Below are 21,141 nucleotides of genomic sequence, written 5' to 3'. Positions count from 1 at the left end.
TCTACAATAACTAAACTGAGTTCCCGTTTGGAATTGAGCTGTTAATGGCTGATTTAATAACATAAGGGAATACCAGAAGCCAGGAGTGCAAGCCTCCAGGAGGACCACAACCTTGTCGTGGTTTGGAGATTTGCCTGTCTCAATGACCTGGAGAGCTACGCTGGCTAGTTTTGGCTCTTGGTTAGGTCACCCATGTTAAACAGGTCAAAGAGTAGAGGTCAGACTAACAGTTGTCCTCCAAGTTCAGCGGTTCAGCTCAGGGCTAACAACCCTGACTGGTCAAACAAAACTGTTATGAAAACAGCAATAAGGAATCCCTCTGCATCTAAGTGCGACAGTATTCCTGAGTCTCCATCCGGGACTTGCATGACTGACAGAAGTAAACAGAGGAAGCTACTGACATGAAGGAAGCCTTGAACACCAGAGATGGAGGACCTTCATTGCTGCCCTAAACGCCAGCAGTGTAACATGCAGTAAGTACACTACTGCTTATAATTACTGTTAGTAAGCAAACACACAGAAGTAAAGCTGGACCTGAGCTGACGAAGGGTCTCGGCCTGAAACGTCGACTGCGCCTCTTCCTATAGATGCTGCTTGGCCTGCTGCGTTCACAAGCAACTTTGATGTGTGTTGCTCAAGTTCTCAGTTTGTTTTTGCAAGCTAGATCCAAGCACACCTTTACATGTATTGGTCTAGAAGTACATGAATGTCAGGAGGTTTTTTTTTTCCAAAATCAATATGAAGTGCAAAGTACATCTCAGTGGTGGTTGCATACAATCTTCCCAACACTGACTGTCCTCTTTGGAGCAGGATTTGAGCTCACCACTACCTAAATCAGAAGTGAGCCTGTTACCAACTGAACCACAGAAAGATGAAGAGATAAATCAGGAAACAATAAAGTCATACAAAGTTCAATCTTCAAAACCCCACAGAGTGGGGGGGAAGAAACATGACAATGCAAAATATTCAACTGACAGAGGCATATATTTAGATTGCGAGCACAATTATGGATACCAAGTGAGCATACGAAAACTGAAAGAACAAGATTGCATTGAAATCATTGTTACTGATTATGCAAACAGTTTGATATTGCATGCAAAGATCTTTTCATTTCTCTGCAATCCTGCCATCTACTAATTTTCCCTTGTACTACCCTGATAAAGACATTTTGAAATTATCTGTACAGACGGCATGCAAAACTAAGTTTTCCCACTGTGTATACAATCATAAAATCAGAATCGAAATCTTTCAAGGAGATACTAATTATCATATGATAAACAATCCAAGAATTACAATCTCTTTCTTTAAAGTAGTGCGTTGTGGCCTTTTTTATGCCATGGACCAATAATACCATTAAGCAAGGGAAGCACAGAGCCCAGGTTGGGACCCCCTGGATTAAGGAGAGAGACGTGGAATTTCTGAGCCAAAGGCCTGTTCCTGTGCTGTACTGTTCCACTACAGGTATCAAAGGTGCAAAATTCAGTCTCTGTCAGGGCAGTGAAAACATCTTCAAAAGAAACCCCTGAGCAAGTAACTCTCGTAAAATGCACATGTGCATATCAATTGGAAAAGGCTTTTTTTTAAAAACATACATTACAGCAGCAACAAACGGCTTCACAACTAATGCCCATGATGCAGAAGAGCTGACATTGGCGAAATGAATTGCCTTCTCAGTGCCCTGGCAGAAGTGGCCGTTAGTAGACCCAAACAAACACTAGCAGCCCAATTCATCAAGACCGCCCACATAGAGCTTGGTCCAAGACTTACCTCGCTTTTCCCAAATGGCTTGTGGGGCACAACATTAACCCTGCAAAATACTGCACCAATTTGCAAAGTCTACCCAAACAAGACCAAAAGAGAATGCAAGGCCTTTGTCATCTCAGTGGTGGCAACATTCCACATGACATTTGTAGCTATTTTGTCTTCATCTCAGATATTAGTTACAGTATTGCCAAAATCTACAGTATATCTTGGCTATTACCAATGTTGGAATTCCACTCAGCAAAAAAAAAGGCTTCTCCAGTAAATTCCACTGTTGACCCAGGTTCAACACTAACATTAATACCGATCTGTCAATGTAGACAGACAGGACTCGGGCTCCAGTCTAACTTTCCCTGCTGGATACTGAAATTTTCTCAGGTATACATTTAGCTAATCCAAGAAATATACAAGATAAATCCACAGGCTACAAGCACCCAACTTGCAGACAGTCTGTGGATGTGTGTTTGAGAAACAGACAGGATGATTCGTCACTGCTGTGGGGCAGACATCTTCTGCGAAGTGGGAAGAGGATAATTTCATGCATCTTCTCCAGACCCATCCCTCCCCAACACAACAATAGGGGGTGGAGGGGGGCTGAGCTGGGCACGGTCGGGGACATGAAGCAGACTAAGTCAGTGAGGTCAGCTGACTGCCACCCTCCCCACACCTGCTCTTCACAGCGGTTTCTGTTCAGTTCTGACTTACACTTCTGCTTATCAAGACTTATCAGGAACTGTTTCCTTTTGTAATCTGTATTGCAGAACAACTAAAATGCGGCATGTGAATGGAAGGCCTGAAATAAACAAAAGTTACCATTTAGTTCAGCATCTGCCTTTTCATACTAGTTGGAAATATCTGCACAGAGATGCTGGACAAATTTCAAGATTTAAGATTGCTTAATGTCATTACTAGTTCACAAGTGTAAAGGAGAATAAAATAATTCTTACTCCCGATCCGATGCAGTATATTTTTGAAAAACTGTAAGATAAACACAAAAATAAAAAAACTCAATAAATATAAATACACAAGATAGCTTATCTACATAGATTGATTGTATATCTACAAACCCCATTTCCAGAAAAGTTGGGATATTTTCCAAAATGCAATAAAAACAAAAATCTGTGATATGTTAATTCACGTGAACCTTTATTTAACTGACAAAAGTACAAAGAAAAGATTTTCAATAGTTTTACTGACGAACTTAATTGTATTTTGTAAAGATACACAAATTTAGAATTTGATGGCTGCAACACAGTCAACAAAAGTTGGGACAGAGGCATGTTTACCATTGTGTTACATCACCTTTCCTTTTAGTAACACTTGTTAATCGTTTTGGAACTGAGGATACTAATTGTAGTAGATTTGCAATTGGAAATTTTGTCCATTCTTGCTTGATATAAGACTTCAGCTGCTCAACAGTCCGGGGTCTCCGTTGTCTGATTCTCCTCTTCATGATGCGCCATATATTTTCAATAGGAGATGGATCTGGACTGGCAGCAGGCCAGTCAAGCACACGCACTCTGTCTACAAAGCCACGCTGTTGTAGCCCGTGCAGAATGTGGTCTAGCATTGTCCTGCTGAAATAAGCATGGACGTCCCGGGAAGAGACGTCGCCTTGATGGCAACATATGTCTCTCTAAAATCCTAATATACACTTCAGAGTCAATGGTACCTTCACATACATGCAACTCACCTATGCCATGGGCACTGATGCACCCCTATGCCATCACAGATGCTGGCTTTTGCACCTTTCGCTGATAACAATCTGGATGGTCGTTTTCATCTTTGGCACAGAGAACTCGATACCCGTTTTTTCCGAAAACTAGCTGAAATGTGGACTCATCTGACCACAGCACACGGTTCCACAGTCTTTCAGTCCATCCGAGATGAGCTCGGGCCCAGAGAACTCGCCAGCATTTCTGCATAGAGTTGATGTATGGCTTCCTCCTTGCGTAATACAGTTTCAAGTTGCATTTCTGGATGCAGCGACGGACTGTGTTGAGTGACAATGGTTTTCCGAAGTACTCCCGAGCCCAGGTGGCTATAATTATCACAGTAGCATGACTTTTCTGTGCACTTTTCAATCTTATTTCAACTCTGTCCCAACTTTTGTTGAGTGTGTTGCAGCCATCAAATTCTAAATTTGTGTATATTTACAAAATACAATTAAATTGGTCAGTAAAACTATTGAAAATCTTTTCTTTGTACTTTTGTCAGTTAAATAAAGGTTCACGTGAATTAACATATCACAGATTTTTGATTTTATTGCATTTTGGAAAATATCCCAACTTTTCTGGAAATGAGGTTTGTATAACGCGATAATAAGCCCAGGAGTGTCTATACACAAGGTGACTGACAGGAAAGGATAAAGTAGCATGACTGGGGGTATGGAGGGTGGATTAGTGGGTGGAAGTGTTGAACAGCCTTACTGCTTGGGGAAAGTAACTGTTTTTGAGTCTGGTGGCCTGGCATGGATGCTATGTAGCCTCATCCCTGATGGGAGTGGGGCAAGGTCCATGAGCAGGGTGGGTGGGTGGGATCCTTCGTGATGTTCCTGGCCCTTTTCTGCATATACTGTACATCCATGATGGCGGGCAGTCTGATGCCAGCAATGCGTTGGACTGTCTTGACTACCTGCTGTAAAGCCTCCCTGTCCGGCACAAGGGCAACGGATAATATTCTGACTGGCACAAAGGATAACGTGATTGTGGTCCGTGGGCTTGTTTGCTGTCATGAAATATGCACCCATTCTGAAAATGAGGGCTGGGGAATTTAGTGTTGGTGGGCAAGGGAAGAGAGTAATACATGGGTAGCAAGGGGTGAAAATGCTTTCCGGATTACTAGGAAAGATGGGGTTTCTGTGCCTGATGACCCTTCTGTGGCTACGCCAGAGTGAAAGCTACAAACACATATGTAATCATTTTTAATTTTTTTACAAGATGAGGGCAACGGGAGCATTTACTGACAGTACAAAAGGAACTGGCAATGGTTATTTGTTCAAGCATAAACCTATACAGTGATAGTTTATGGCTCGTCATCTCTAATCCTCCAGGCATCAACTGCCTTATTGTCTTCAATACCTCTAACAAACTTGACATCATCTTCATTCAAGAAGAAAGATCAGTTCTCAGGCCAAACCAAATCCCAAGAAAGCTCAAAGCTTAAAAGCAGTCCAGATGCTGAAAAAGAAACAGAAAATAACGGGAATTCTCAGTGAATCAGGCTTCATGTCAGGAGACAGTTTGCTGCCTGTTCAGTTAACTCCATTGTTCTCTCTCCCAAGACGCTACTGGACCTGCTGCAATGGAACTTATCAGCTTAAGCCCATCAGCCTAACTGGGGCACACCAAAGGCCAGGTGTGCTTTGACCAATCCCTCTACCACTTTCCCTGGGGGTTCCACTTTAGCGCTTGCCTGGTGATGCTAGTACTTGGCGGACTGTTCAGTCCCATCTTTTCCTGATTCTTCTTCCACTGGTAGCTGGTGTGTTCTCTGCCATAGATTTCTGGCCATTGGATCCTGAGGATTTTTCTCAGACAGATATTAATAATGGTCTGGATCTTTCTGATGACAGTTTTTGTTGCCCTCCAAGTCTCCAACTTGTACAGAAGAACTGACCTCTATCATCCAGGACCACCACCATTGGAACGGGAAATATAAAGACCATGTGTGAAAGTGAAAAGGGCAGTGCAAGTGGCCGCTGGAATGAAAGACAACGCTCTGAGCCTGCTGAGCGTCAGGATTGGAAGAGGAATCAGTTAATTATTGTCACATAAACTGAGACACAGTGAGAAGCTTCATAAAGATCAAATCATTATGCAGTACAACACAAAACATAATAATGCAGAATAAAAAGTAACGGCTACCTAGAAAGTGCAGCGCAGGTGAACAATAAGGTGCAAATCATAAACACAAGATATTCTGCAAATGCTGGAAATCCAGAGTAACACACACTAAATGCTGGAGCAACTCAGCAGGTCAGGCAGCATCTATGGAAAGGAATAGAGTCAACATTTCAGACAGAGATCCTTCATCAGGACTGAAAAGAAAGGGGGGGGAGGGAGGGAAAGGAGTACAAGCTAGCAGGTGACAGGTGAAACCAGAAAAGGGGGAAGATAGGTAGAGGGCAGAATGAAGTGAAGCTGGGTTATTTCTCACCTTCTTATTCTAGCTTCTTCCTCCCTTCTTTCCAGTCTTTTTTGGTCTTGGCCCAAAATGTCAACTATTTATTCCTTTCCGTAGATGCTGCCTGACCTGCTGAGTTCCTACAGCGTTTTGTGTGTGTTACCAAACAATAATCTTGTCATACCAGCAAGCCATTTACTGGTTTTATTAAAGCAGGGTAAAAACTGTCCTTCAGCCTGGAGGTATGTGCTTTCAGGTTTTTGTATCTTCTGCCCAATAGAAGAGGGGAGAAGAGAGAATGTCCGGAATGTTCCTTGATTATGCTGGCTGCTTAACTAAGACAGTGAGAAGGACAGACAGCATTTTATTTCACTTTTCCCAACAGTTACAGTGCCATACACTTGACATCTCTAGCACTTCGTCCCATCTCTCCTGTTCTGATTCACCTTTTGTTTACACCTCGTAGCAACAGCTGCGATTAACAATCCCTGAAAATCCGAGAGAGAAAAAAAACTCCTAAATTAACAGCTTTCTCCAACAGATCTCATTAGGCAGTTGTCCGACTCCTTCTCTCACCACCCGTTGGGAATAGTGCTTCGTGAGCCAGCTGACATGCAATCCTTACTCAACGTACACAACTTCCCAGTGGGGAATCACTCAAAATTAGCCACCATCAGCAACCCCAAAATAGTGCCGCAGGCACCAACACTGTTTGCGAGACCCCTGGTCCGTATGGTTCCCGCTAACAAATTCACAAACGAAAACAACTGGGCTTTAACAGGCTTGTGAAAACTGAAGGATTCTGAAAACAGACAGCATTTTGACCATTTCTCACACTTCTTGCCGTTAACTAAAATATAACCAACACAGAAAGGGAGTTGACAGTGCAACTCCGCAGACTTGTCAACTCCTCAGTCACTGGCTTGCAACGCACACTGAATAATTGATAGACAATAATTGTTGGGTTTGAGTGATGTCTGGTAGCAATTCAAATCAAATAACTCCCTATGGGGAGGAAAACCAAGAACGGTAAGCTCCAGCAGTTTACAAATCAGCAGGGTTACTGATCAGCTTACTTTCCAGACACTCATTTTATATTAAATGTAAAACCGCAAGAGAACCTCTCCTCTCCAAGTTCCATCTTAAAATCACGAGGTTGTTTTTTTTTAAAAAAAAAATCAGTGTTAGCTAAATCGCCAAACCAGTGGACAGAATTCACTAACAGTGAACAGCTGCAGATTGAAGGACATGGAAAGACACCACAAGCACAAGAAATTCTGCTGACGCTGAAAAACCAAAAGCAACACACACAAAATGCTGGAGGAACTCAGCAGGCCAGGCAGCATCTATGGAAAAGAGTAAACAGTCGACTTTTCAAGCTGAGACCCTTCTTTCGGACTGATTTTCATCAATTGGTTTCAATAGGTTCATTTAATGTCAGAGAAATGTATACACTATACATCCCGAAACTCTTTCTTCGCAAACATCCACAAAAACAAAGGAGTGCACCAAGGAATGAATGAGCTAAATGTTAGAATGCAAAAGTCCCCCACAAACTCCCCCCTCCCACACACACGGAGCAGCAAAAGCAACGATCCCGTCCTCCCCCACCAGCAAAAAAGCAATGGCACCTCCCACCGAGCACTCGAGCGTGCAGCAAAGCATCAATAAAGACAAAGACTCGCATTACCCCAAAGACTACTCATTCACCTGGTATTCAACACACCACAGGCTCTCTCCCTCCCTAATAAGGGGGAAAAAAAGAGACGTCCCCGTTTCACAGTGAGAGGGGAGACATAACAAAACAACTCACTGACTCAAGCAATACATGCACCAATTTTTGGTGGAACTGGAATTCGAACTGATTCTTTCTCACAAAATCAATTCTCGTTGCAGTACAGACAGCGATTGTACATGGACTATTCTTGTGCACCTTGTAATGCTCTACGCAGTTGCTTTTGTTTACTGTGGCTGCCCATTGTGTCCAACGATGACAAGAAACTGGTGCGCAAGGTTGAAAAGCTATTGCACTACTCATATTCCTTTAACTGAAGGCGGCCAACATGGACAGCATCTCCACCACGATAAAGCAACACCAACTCTGATAGATAGGTCACATCAACTGGATACTTAACTCATGTCTCCCCAAACACACCCTTTACTCCCAGTTGAAGGTCAGTGAGCCCCTGGTGGGCAAAGGAAACACTTCAAAGATAACATCTAAAACCAGCCTAATAACAAATTTCAACATTACATCTAAAAACTGGGAAGCCACTGTACTCGATAGATGCAACTGGAGGAAATTTGTTCACAGGGGAGCTGCGCTACCGAGATCGACCTCCGCTGGGCCGCAGAGCAGTAGCCTCAAAAGGAGTGAAGGGACAACCAAATGACCCAACAGTGACCACAGCCACCACTTCCACTTGCCCTCACCGCACCAGAATATGTGGATCCAGGATTGGCTTCTATAGTCACCCGAGGACCCAACTTAGGAGAACATCTTACCCAACTTGAGTGATTGCTACTCTTTTAGAGATGAAGTGCAGTCGTGGAACATCTTAAGATAGAAATGATAGATTAAGATAGAATTTTCTTATTTAACAGAACCCATTGTTCCATTGAAGCCTGAATTGTTAAGGATACCAGCTGTTGTCTGAAAACAAATGTTAACTAGAAACTTTAACTCTTCAACCAAAGGGGATAACTTCATTCAACGTGTAAACACCAAATGCTGACAGACTGAAGGAAAAGACACTAAAAGCAAGGTGAGATTTCAAGTAGAATGATATTTGTTCAGAAGTGTTTAATGCCAAAGAAAATACTGGAAATTAGAATTAAAAACAGAAAATACTAGAAGTGTACATTGATGGTTTTTCCCCATACAAGTACTGATGATAACCAGTCTCTGGTAACAACCAATCACTACCGTGTGACATAACTGTCCTGATAATAAACACACACTCAACGGCCACTTTGTTACGTACACTTGCATACCAGCTCATTAAAGCAAATATCCCGGAGACTAGTCTCTAGGGTTTACAGAGAAGGGTGCAAAAAAACAAAAAGAAGAATCTGCTGATCTACAGTTCTGTGGACGAAAACACCTTGATGATGACAGAGGTCAGAGGAGAACGGCCAGACTGGTTCCAGCTGACAGGAAGGAGACAGTAACTGGAGTAACCACATGGTACAACAGTGGTGTGCAGAAAAGCATCTCTGAACGTACAACGTGTCGAACCTTGAGGTGGTTGGGCTACAGCAGAAGACCATGAACATACACTCAATTCTCACTACATTAGGTACAGCCACACACATCAAAGTTGCTGGTGAACGCAGCAGGCCAGGCAGCATCTCTAGGAAGAGGTACAGTCGACGTTTCGGGCCGAGACCCTTCGTCAGGACTGACTGAAGGAAGAGCTAGTAAGAGATCTGAAAGTAGGAGGGGGAGATCCAAAATGATAGGAGAAGACAGGAGGGGGAGGGATGGAGCCAAGAGCTGGACAGGTGATAGGCAAAAGGGACAGGAGGCCCAGGGAGAAGGAAAAGGGGGAGGGGGGGAAACCCAGAGGATGGGCAAGGGGTATAGTCAGAGGGACAGAGGGAAAAAAAGGAGAGAGAGAGAGAGAGAGAAAGAAAGAAAGAATGTGTGTATATAAATAACGGATGGGGTACGAGGGGGAGGTGGGGCATTAGCGGAAGTTAGATAAGTCGATGTTCATGCCATCAGGTTGGAGGCTACCCAGACAGAATATAAGGTGTTGTTCCTCCAACCTGAGTGTGGCTTCATCTTTTCAGTAGAGGAGGTCGTGGATAGACATATCAGAATGGGAATGGGACATGGAATTAAAATGTGTGGCCACTAGGAGATCCTGCTTTCTCTGGCGGACAGAGCGTAGGTGTTCAGCGAAACGGTCTCCCAGTCTGCATTGGGTCTCACCAATATATAGAAGGCCACGTCGGGAGCACCGGATGCAGTATATCACCCCAGCACGACTCAGCCAAGTGTCACCTCATCTGGAAGGACTGTCTGGGGCCCTGAATGGTGATAAGGGGAGGAAGTGTAAGGGCATGTGTAGCACTTGTTCCACTTACACTGATGTGCCAAGAGGGAGATCAGTGGGGAGGGATAGAGGGGACGAATGGACAAGGGAGTCGCGTAGGGAACGATCCCTGCAGAAGGTGGGGGGAGGGAGGGAAAGATGTGCTTAGTGGTGGGATCCTGTTGGAGGTGGCAGAAGTTACAGAGAATAATATGTTGGACCCGGGCGCTGGTGGGGTGGTAGGTGAGGACCAGGGGAACCCTATTCCTAGTGGGGTGGCGGGAGGATGGAGTGAGAGCAGATGTGCGTGAAATGGGGGAGATGCATTTGAGAGCAGAGTTGAAGGTGGAGGAAGGGAAGCCCCTTTCTTTAAAAAAAGGACATCTCCCTCATCCTGGAATGAAAAGCCTCAGCCTGAGAGTAGATACGGTGGAGATGGAGGAATTGCGAGAAGTAAAATGGCTACTGAGTGTACATTATGTGACCACAGAAATTAGGATACCACTGAAGCATTTCCTCATTCCATGCCCGTCTTGCAAATCCATGCATTTTCACATGTTAAATGCTCATTATTTATCATAACTCAAGAGTATGCCCATTCCCAAGCCCCACCAATTTTCCCTATGACCTAATTGCCCCACATTCCCATAACTCCATCTTGATTTGGCCACTCACCAGTATTTTTCCCACACATTAATTTATTTATTCAGATACAGGCAGAATAGGCCCTGCTGGCTCTTTGAGCTGCACTGCCCAGCAATCCCAGCCTAATCACGACACAGTTTACAATGGCCAATTAACATACCAACCATTAGGTCTTTGGGAGGAAACCAGAGCATGCTGTGCAAATACACACGGTCACAGGGAGAACGTGCAAACTCCATACAGACAGTGGTGGGAAATTGAAACCGGGTTGCCTGTACTATAAAGTGTTGTACTAACCACTACGCTACCGTGCGTCATTACCCACTTTTTTTTAAAAAAGTCAGTGAGTTGCAATAGGTGAAAGGCTTTCATCAACTTGATTCAAAAGCTAAAGTATTAACTTTCCATCTAGTCCTGATGAAAAGTCTCGGCCCAAAATGTCAACTCTTTATTCCTCTCCAGAGATGATGCCTGACCTGCCGAGTTCCTCCGGGGGGGGGGGGGGTGTCTCTCTCTCCCTCGTGTACCATTCTGCACTGAAGAGGCGTTGGATTACAATTTATGTTACTTAGGATCTCAACGAAGTGATCCTAACAGATTAGATTAGATTCAACTTTATTGTCATTGTGCCGAGTACAGATACAAAACTAATGAAATGCAGTTAGCATCTGATCACAATGTATTCACAAGCAATTTAATCATTGGCCACACTGCAGCCAATATCACCTGTTAGCAGCTTTCCAACGGCGATCACTGCCTAGCAACGGTATGCAGGAAACATGCAGCCGACTTTTCACTCCGTTTTGAACTATTGACTTTGCTCCTCAATGTGAAACTGAAACGGGGGCATTTTACCATGAAAGGTCCCTGAAAGTAGTCACCACCGAGGATGCGTTGATAAAAAAATCCACGACCTTAAACAGCTACCCTGCGTTTTAACTGCAAGGTAGGCGAATGACTGTAGAGAGCGACGCAATAAAGAATAAATTAAAAAAGACACTGTAATATGAACACGAGAAAGTTTACAGACGCTGGAAATCCAATGCAAACACACAAAATGTTGGAGGAACTCGGTAGGTCAGGCTGGTGAGTCGACGTTTCGGGCCGAGACCGGCATCAGGATTTTAACATTCGCCTGGTTGAGATTCGCCGTTTAAGTACAATCATGGGCGAGGCCGGACCTTCGGCGCCGCCACACTGCAATCAAACATCCATTAGCCCGCTGTCCCCCGGCTCCCTCCCAGTCCCCCCGCCGGGCGTGAGGAGACTCGGCGGCCCGGCCCGCCCCACCGCTCCACAACTCACCGAAGAAGGTGGGCAGGTAGGAGACGCTCTCCAGGAAAGCGCGGGTGTCGATCTGCTTGTCCGCCGGCAGCTGTTTGAACTGGTGCTCCGCTAACAGCGCCATGACGGCGGAGCTGGACCGAGACAGCACACACGACGACGACAGCGGCTTCCAGAGCTCGGGACGCGGCCGGCACAACTCACCCGCGATCGCGCAGGGAACCGCCGTCCGTCACACGGCTGTCCAATCGCAGCGCAGACTCCTGACAAACCAACCAATCTACCTGCAATGATCTCCCGCGGACGGTAAATTATAACCAATCAGAGAGTACCCTGCGGCAGGATTAGCCAATCACCAACGGGGTAAACACCGCCCTTCTCCCAGGTACTACCAATAGAAAGTAGATTAGCAATTAGCCAATTATACGTCCAGATTTCAATTTTAAAATAATACTTTGTCTGAGAGCTTAAACAATGTTTTATCTACAGAAAGAAATAAAATGAAATTTTGTATTAGGTTAAAAAAACATGCTTAGTCCTCTCAGTGAAAGAATTCTAAGACTGTAGGATACTTCTGGAAACCATTATCCAAAGGAAACAGCGCTATTTTGGACACATCTCAAGAACTGACGACACACTGGAGCGCACTGTGTGCTTGACGGCAGAGCAGAAGGAAGCCGCTCCCGAGGCAGACTGAGGACAACCTGGATCGACAACATCAAGAAATGGACCAGCCTCACCGCCAGAGATGCAGGAGGCTTGACTGCCGACAGACCGCAGTGGAAGAAAGCGGTCTCCGAGACTCTGGCAGGGTATGGCACCTGATGATAATGATGGACAACTATTGTTGTGTGCACAGTCTTCCTATCCCAACCACTGAAGCTTTTAACTCCTCCAGAGTTGTTACGGGTCTCTTGGTTACCTCCCTCACTAATCCCCTTCTTGCGCCGTCACTCAGTGTTTGAGGATGGCCTGTTCGAGGCAGATTTACAGCTGTACCGTATTCTTTCCATTTCTTGATGATGGATTTAACGGTACTCCAGGGGATATTCAATGACTTGGAAATTTTCTTGTATCCATCTCCTGACTTGCATTTTTCAAGAACCTTTTCGCGGAGTTGCTTGGAGTGTTCTTTTGTCTTCATGGTGTCGTTTTTGCCAGGATATTGACTCACTAGCAGTTGGATACAGGTGTATTTCTACTACAATCACTTGAAGCACCTTGACTGCACGCAGATCTCTAAAACTAGATCTCCATTTAACTAATTATGTGACTTCTAAAACTAATTTGCTGCACAAATGATGATCTGGTGTGTCATATGAAAGGGGTGAATACTTAATGCAATTAATTGTATTGTGTTTTATATTTGTAATTAATTTAGATCACTTTGTGGAAATATATTTTTACTTTGACAGAAAAGATTTTTTCTGTTGATCAGTGTTTAAAAAAGCCAGATTAAATCCACTGTGAATTAATGTTTTAAAACAATAAAACATGAAAACTTACAAGGGGCTGAATACTTTTTTTAGGCTCTGTAACTCTATCTTAATGACAGGACAATTTACAATGAGCAATTAACCTACGAAATGGTAGGTCTTTGGACAATCGGAGGAACCCTGTGCACCCAGAGGAAACCCACATAGTCATGGGGAGATCGTACAAACCCTTTACAGCCAGTGGCGGGAATTTAACCCAGTTGTTGGTACTATAAACCATTGTGCTAACCACGATGCTACCATGCTGCTGTCCATAAACTATGTAAAAAAATAAATCGTGTCAAAACAAAAGAATACCAAACTAGTGTTCATGGGTTTATGGAACATTCAGAGATCTGATAGCAGAGGGAAGCAGCGATTCCTAAAGCATTGATACAGATCTCCAGGCTCCTGTAGCCCATTCTCAATGGTAGCAATGAAAAGAGGGCTTGTCCCAGCTTGCACTGACTCTTGAAGATACTCTCAATGTAGGAAGACTTGTGTCCGTTTTGGCTTAGTTTTTGTTAATGCAAATTAGGTCTTTGGAATCTGAATGAGACGTTCATTTGAGATGATGATGAAGGTAGTTCAGCTGACATTGTGTGCACAGGCTTTCAAGAGGGTGAGATTCTCTCTACACATCAAGTATCAACCTTATTTGCCACGTACATCTACATGCATTAGGAATTTGCTTTGCTCTGCAGAGTTGCAAACTTAGCCAGCCTCCAGGACATCTTCAAGCAGCGATGCCTCAAAAAGGAAGTGTCCCTATCACCCAGGGCGTAACTTGTTCTCATTGCCACCATCTGGAAGGAGGTACAGAAGCCTGAAGGCATGAACTCAATGACTCAGGAACAGCTTCTTCCCTTCTGCCATCTGATTTCTGAATGAACATTGAACCATGAACACCACTTTTTTTATTTCTATTTTTGCACTACTTATTTAGCTAAAATATACACTTACTGTACGTCACAGATTTTTTCTATTATTATATATTGCATTGTCGTGCTGCTGCAAAGACATCAAATTTCATGATATTTGCTGGTGATATTAAACCCGATTCTGATTCTTATTTTGGCACGACCTACAGCAAGAAAACAACAGCATTCAATAACTATAAACATATGACTCACACATAACATCACAAATAGTATAATAAACATTTTTGTTCCAGCAAACTCAAATACAATAGTTAACTATTCCAAATTTCTTAATGGAGAGATTAATTTATAATTCAAAAGCTAATTTTGCAAGGTGTCTAGTTTATTCACCCTAATTTCCATCACAGATCTGCCAATGTCCACAGCTCTCTTTTATTTTTATTAAATGAAAACCCTGTTATATCAATGTCCTCATCCTGAATATTTTATTTAATGTCAGCACAAACAATATCAAGTGAAGCAGGAAACAAAAATGTATTATCTGATATGATTTTTAGTATTCTTCAGTATGCTTATTATTTTTTTCATTGTTTGGCCCTTATCACTGGGTAGATGAAGAAAAAGTCCTAAATTATCACAAAGGAAGCATCCCCTTAATGCGCGATGATGTTGGATCCTAGTTTATCAGAATCATCAAATATTAAAGGATACAAATACTATATAATTGAAATCAGGACAAGCAATTATGTTTACTTACCCAGGGAGACCATCATTTGCTCAGTAGAATGAATATAAGTATGACTTAGCAAAGATCTTCTTTACATATGCTGTAATTAGCGCATATTATTTACTTGCATTAAATATTTACATGCGTTCAATAATTTAAATGGGGCAAACACTGACAATGAATACGGACAGAGAGGTACACTTTATCTCTGCATAATACTGATCTGGAAAAATCTCATCAAGTTTACAAAGTTCTGATGAACATTCTGAAGGAATATATTCAGTAACAATTGGAAGAAAAATGACGCTACCCACAATGCAGACGTTTTAGAGTGGTTTAATAAGGAGAAAAAAATGAAGCAAATGCAACATAAGATTTTGTAAAAGACTAAATAAAAGATTTACTTATATTCCAATAATGTTAAGAATAATATATAGCTTTGACAAGATCCCTTCTGGTAGTAATCATTTTATCAAAGTGACAGTTATCAAAATCATTCTCATTTTTCAGAACAAACATCATGATAATTAACACACATCAAAGTTGCTGGTGAACACAGCAGGCCAGGCAGCATCCATAGGAAGAGGTACAGTTGACGTTTCAGGCCGAGACCCTTCAACTCCAGGTGGCCCATAAAATCACTGCATTTATTTGTCTGTCTCATCCCCTTCTTGTTTATTTACTCATTTGTAGAAGAAACTAATTTGCAGTTTTTATTTTTAACTTTACAGAGTCAGAAAACTTTTCACTTTTTAATTGGCTAAGTATTAGCATATTATACATGGATTATAATTGTTTTAATTGTGTAGCCCCCTAATTGGTTTATCTCTAAGAAATTTCTGTTAACTCTAGTATAAAAGTGATAGATTTTTCAAAAGCACTGTACTGAATCTATTTAATCTCTGCTTTGCTTCTCAGCTCCTCACTTAGTTTCAAACTCTCTGTACCTTTTTTAAACTTTAAAATAAACATTCATGAAGAATCGAAGTCTTTTGCTCCTGCCTGAACTCCTAAAGGGACAAAGGAATGGAAAATTACAGAGATCCAACAGCTTTTGAAACATTCAATAAACATTATGTAAAATCAGAGTCAATTTTTGTTTTTTTTTCATAGGACGTCGATTAGCATTTAAGTGTTAACTCATACATCATGGACCTGGAGTCACATAGAAGCCAAACCAACCACAGACTGCAAATTTCCTTCCTCGACAATTCTCAAACCATTCTCACGATCAGAGTTATTGATAATAGCCTTCGTGTTGTAAATATATTAAATTAATTAAATTTAATTGCATCAACTACTAGAGTAGGATTTGAACTTTGGTCACAATGCTCCAGGAAGAATACTGCATTAGGAAAAGCAGAAGAGATCATCAGGATGTTGCCTGGGAAGGAGGGCTTCATTTGTAAGGAAAGGTAGGACATACTAGGTATATTCTCACTGAAACATAGGAGGCTAAATTGGGGGTGGGGTGGGGTGGGAGAACCCTGTAGGATTTTGAAGGGTTTAGCCTGGACAGGCAGAATTTTTTTTTCCCAGGTCAGAGGACCCTTAAACTGGAGAGCACAGGTTTAAGGTGGTGGGCGGAGAAAGAAGGCCGGAGGTGAATGCTTTTCACACAGAAGTTGGTGAATACCAGGAATGAGCTGCTAGAGAAGCTGGTGGGTGCAGGTACCATTACAATGTAAAAAAAGGCATTTGGACAGGTAGTTGGGTAGGAGAGGCACAGAGGGAGACAGGCCTAATGTGGCATATGGGATTTGTTGAGAGAGGCATTGTGGTCAGCATGGATGATGTGGGTGAAAGGACCCATTCTTGTGCTGTACAAGCTCTACACTTCTATATCCATATCTAGATATATAATGTGCCTAACAAACAGGGATCTCAACACCTAACAGACAATAGGTGCAAGAGTAGGCCATTCAGCCCTTCGAGCCAGCACCACCATTCACTGTGATCATGGCTGATCATCCACAATCAGTACCCTTTTCCTGCCTTCTCCCCATATCCATCCACTCCGCTATCTTTAAGAGCTCTATCTAACTCTTTTTTGAAAGAATCCAGAGAATTGGCCTCCTCTGCCTTCTGAGGCAGAGTATTCCACAGAACCACAACCCTCTGTGTGAAAAAGTTTTTCCTCAACTCTGTTCTAAATTGTCTACCCCTTATTCTTAAACTGTGGCCTCTGGTTCTGGACTCCCCCAACACCTGTACCTAATCAAGACAGGTCACAGGCTTCTGGTCACAAAAGCAACCATCGATTATTGCCTTCAGTCTGCTATCAGCAAGCCAGTTTCCGAGTATTTTTGCCAAATTATCCTGTATCCATGGGTTCTTTTTAACCTTTTGGGCCAGTTTCCCATGTGGGAACATGGCAAATGCCTATCTGCAGTTCACGTGGAGCACCTCAGCTACTTGCCAGCACACTTAGTCAGCTCTTTGTAAAATTCAATCATGTCAGCCAGGTAGGACATGGTTACAGAATCAGGGAGTGGTCACTTAAAACCAACACAGGCATACTTTCCTTGCAGAGGGTAGTGAATCTCTGGATTTCTCAGCAGGTTGTTAGAGGCAGAATCACTGGTGGTATCGAACGAGGGAGTAGATTAATTTTTGAAATATCGAGGACTGTGGGCTATGTGGAGCTGGGATAGGAGGAGAACCGAAGCCTAGGGCAGATTAGTCATAGAGCTACAGAGGAGCTGAGTGGCCAACTCCCACTGTGTTCTTGTGTTTCGAAAGCGCGTTTCCCGAACGGGGAGGACAGCCTGTGGCCGCGGGCAGGCTCCGTACACCTTGCGGAAGTGGCTCTTGGTTGCTATGAGCTACGCGGCCGGCGCGGAGCAAACGGTTGCATTTAACGGAGGTAGAAGGCTACAAGTTAAACTAAAGGTCGTTTGTGTTTTGGAGGCCGTGTTCAGGACCCTGGGTATAGCATTTTACTTCTCCATTGAATCGGGATCCTGTAGGCTCCGCAGGCATTAACGGGGCCTGAAATTCCTGCCCGCCTGGCTGGGGTATTTGTTGGTTACCCCAGGGAATTAAATCAAAAGCCGTGCAGATGAAGTGTACGGTGTAGGTGTGATCATCGCGGCAATTCGGAGAAGGGATCTTGCCAGCTTTTCTGTCCTGCTGTGACGGTTCCAGTGGTCTAACTGCCGGGCCGTGCTGATTGTGATCGTCCAAACTAACAATCCAATTTGCTCTCCTGTGGGGTGAAGCCTGTATCTATATTTCAACGGGGTTAGGGAAAATAATGCTATTGCAAATTCACACAACAATTGCCCGGGAATGGTGGGGAGAAATACAGCAGTTGTTCACCGTTTCAACAGTTGCCTTTAGATGCAGCCAATACTAAAATAATGTCAGCAACACACACAAAACTCTGGAGGAACTCAGAAGGCCAGGCTGCATCTATGGAACTGAATAAACAGTCGACATTTCGGGCCGAGACCCCTCATCAGGTCTTGAAGAAGGGCCTCGGCCCGAATCATCGACTGTTTACTAATTTCCATAGACGCTGCCTGGCCTGCTGAGTTCCTCCAGAGTTTTGTGTGTGTTGCTTTTGATCTCCAGCGTCTGCAGATCTTCTCGTGTTTCAAAGATACTGTGAGTCTGTCAAGGTTAGTGGATTGATAGATATTTTGGTCAGAATCTTTACCCAGTGCAGTTAGGTTGTGTGAAATTAGGACAAAGCTTTTCAGCTGTAAGATTGTATTGAAGATTTTGGAGGCCTGTATTTGTACACTGCTGCTAATGCTAATAACGAGTTCTCAGGCTCACATTTCATTTAGCGTTTCAGGTAATTCTTATAGAAAAACCAGAAACACAAGCGATTTTTTACAGATGCTGGAAATCCAAAGCAACACATATGAAATGCTGGAGGAACTCAGCCAATCAGGCAACATCTAGGGAGAGGAGTAACAGTCAACGTTTCAGGCCCAGTCCCTTCATCAGAAAAAAAGCCAGGGCTATCCTGCGTGTTTACTGTTCTGTCAATACTGCTCGAATTGAGCCTTTGCAACCATAAGTATGGTTTCATAATCAAAAACTCCCTGGGACTGTTTCTCACTGTTAACACATCAAATGATTTGGGTGTGGGTTTTGCTGCATGTGAAATCAAGAGTCAATGTTTGCAGGACAGATTAAAGGAACCAACTGGAGAAAATAGCTTTATGGATAACTTGGCAGTTAAGATATGCAGCATGTATATGTCACATAAACTTTGGTGTGATCATATAGGTTACGCGGATGGCTTTACCCACAATCCCATCCAGATGGAGCACCAGGAGTCGAGGGCTGGAACAGCAAATTGTTCGCCAGCGGGAGCAGGAGGAACGCCTTCGCATGCAGTGGGACCTGCATCATCGATACTTCAAAATGCACGATGTCCGGAGCAGTAAACAGGCGCAGTGGAGCTCAAGGCAATCTTACCAGCAAAGGTAGAAACTACAAGTCAAGTGATTTACATTAAGGAGCTACCAATGATTGAGACCCTAGAGCTGTGCATCTCTTTGAGTTGGGTGTACCAAAGATGCTTATTTCGATTAGCTAGTGGGTTTGTTTTGTTCTGAGTCTCCCCTTTGAAAGCACTGATTTTCAGTGGGGTATGATTCTCGTGGATGTAGATGACTGTTGTTTATATGCATACCCAGACATGAAAGGGCAATACCAACCTGGAGGTATCACAATCAAACTCAATCTTTTTCGCACAGGGAGGTACTACTGCAGTTGTACAAGGTCTTGGTGAGACCACACCTGGAGCATTGTGTGCAGTTTTGGTCCCCTAATCTGAGGAAAGACATCCTTCCCATAGAGGGAGTACAAAGAAGGTTCACCAGATTGATTCCTGGGATGGCAGGACTTTCATATGATGAAAGACTGGATGAACTAGGCTTATACTTGTTGGAATTTAGAAGATTGAGGGGGGATCTGATTGAAACATATAAAATCCTAAAGGGATTGGACAGGCTAGATGTAGGTAGATTGTTCCCGATGTTGGGGAAGTCCAGAACGAGGGGTCACAGTTTGAGGATAAAGGGGAAGCCTTTTAGGACCGAGATTAGGAAAAACTTCTTCACACGGAGAGTGGTGAATCTGTGGAATTCTCTGCCACAGGAAACAGTTGAGGCCAGTTCATTGGCTATATTTAAGAGGGAGTTAGATATGGCCCTTGTGGCTAAAGGGATCGGGGGTATGGAGGGAAGGCTGGTGCAGGGTTCTGAGTTGGATGATCAGCCATGATCGTACTGAATGGCGGTGCAGGCTTGAAGGGCCGAATGGCCTACTCCTGCACCTATTTTCTATGTTTCTATAATAAATCTGGCTTCTTGAAGCAATTGTAAACAAAGAATTTAATTGATTAGGTATCCTGGAAAGAAATTGAAGACGACTGCATCCTTCTTTGAGATAGTAACACAACTCCTTGCCCAAAAGTCGGTGTGACTAGCAGTGTTCTGGGACCCCTGCTCTTTGTGATTTTTATAAAGGACTTGGATGAAGAAGTAGAAGGGTGGGTTAGAAAGTTTACAGATGACAGAAAGGTTGGTGGTGTTGTGGATAGTGTAGAATGTTATGTAGGTTGACAGGATACAGAGCTGGGCTGAGAAATGGTGGATGAAGTTCAATCCAGAAAAGTGTGAAGTGATGCACTTTGGAAGATCAAAAATGAAGGGGAAGGTGGAATACAAGGTTAATGGCAGGATTCTTAGCAGTGTGGAGGAACAGGGGGATTTCGTGCTCTAAGTGTTTCAAAGTTGATCGGGTGGTTAAGATGCTGTACGGAGTGTAGACCTTCATTAATTGGGGACTGAGTTCGAGAGGCACGAGGTAATGTTTCTGCTCTATAAAGCTCTGCATCAGGGAGTATTTCATATGAGGAAAGGTTAAGTGAGCTAGGGCTTTTCTCTTTGCAGCGGAGGAGGATGGGAAGTGTATAAGATGATAAGAGTGGACAGCCAGTGTCCTTTCCCCAGGGAGGGCAGCAATGGCTAATACAAGACTTGAGGTGATTGCAGGATAGTCTGGGGGAGATGGTCGGAGAGTGAGGTGTTGTTTTTCACATGGAAAGTGGTGGGTGACTGGAATGCATTGCCGGGGGTGGTGATAGAGGCTGATACAACAGAGACATTTAAAAAATTGGCACATAAATGTTAGAAAAGTGGAGTGTTATAGGCTGTTTAGGATGCAAGGGTTAGATTGAT

At 43.4% G+C, this 21,141-nt stretch overlaps 2 protein-coding genes across 3 annotated transcripts in view; one reads left to right on the top strand and one right to left on the bottom strand.

Moving 5' to 3' along the window:
* Positions 1 to 12,120, bottom strand: part of gltpa (glycolipid transfer protein a) — a 55,680-nt gene extending 43,560 nt beyond the window's left edge. Inside the window, exon 1 of the mRNA XM_063034144.1 lies at positions 11,877 to 12,120. Coding sequence (XP_062890214.1) covers positions 11,877 to 11,979 — 103 coding nt within the window. The 5' untranslated portion in view covers positions 11,980 to 12,120. The remainder of the gene's footprint in view (positions 1 to 11,876) is intronic.
* A 5,615-nt stretch (positions 12,121 to 17,735) lies between these two features.
* The window catches only part of tchp (trichoplein, keratin filament binding), a 32,475-nt gene continuing 29,069 nt past the window's right edge, over positions 17,736 to 21,141 (top strand). Inside the window, exons 1-2 of one of the 2 annotated variants that reach the window (XM_063034554.1) lie at positions 17,736 to 17,867; positions 19,181 to 19,380. In XM_063034554.1, the coding sequence (XP_062890624.1) occupies positions 19,190 to 19,380 (191 nt within the window). In that variant the 5' untranslated portion in view covers positions 17,736 to 17,867; positions 19,181 to 19,189. The remainder of the gene's footprint in view (positions 17,868 to 19,180; positions 19,381 to 21,141) is intronic. The other variant, XM_063034555.1, reaches the window with a different exon arrangement.

The sequence above is a fragment of the Mobula hypostoma genome, chromosome 27, assembly GCF_963921235.1.
Source record: "Mobula hypostoma chromosome 27, sMobHyp1.1, whole genome shotgun sequence".
In the NCBI taxonomy this organism is placed as follows: Eukaryota; Metazoa; Chordata; class Chondrichthyes; order Myliobatiformes; family Myliobatidae; genus Mobula; species Mobula hypostoma.
Note: the sequence above shows the minus strand (reverse complement) of the source record. Positions and strands in the feature narration are given on the sequence as shown.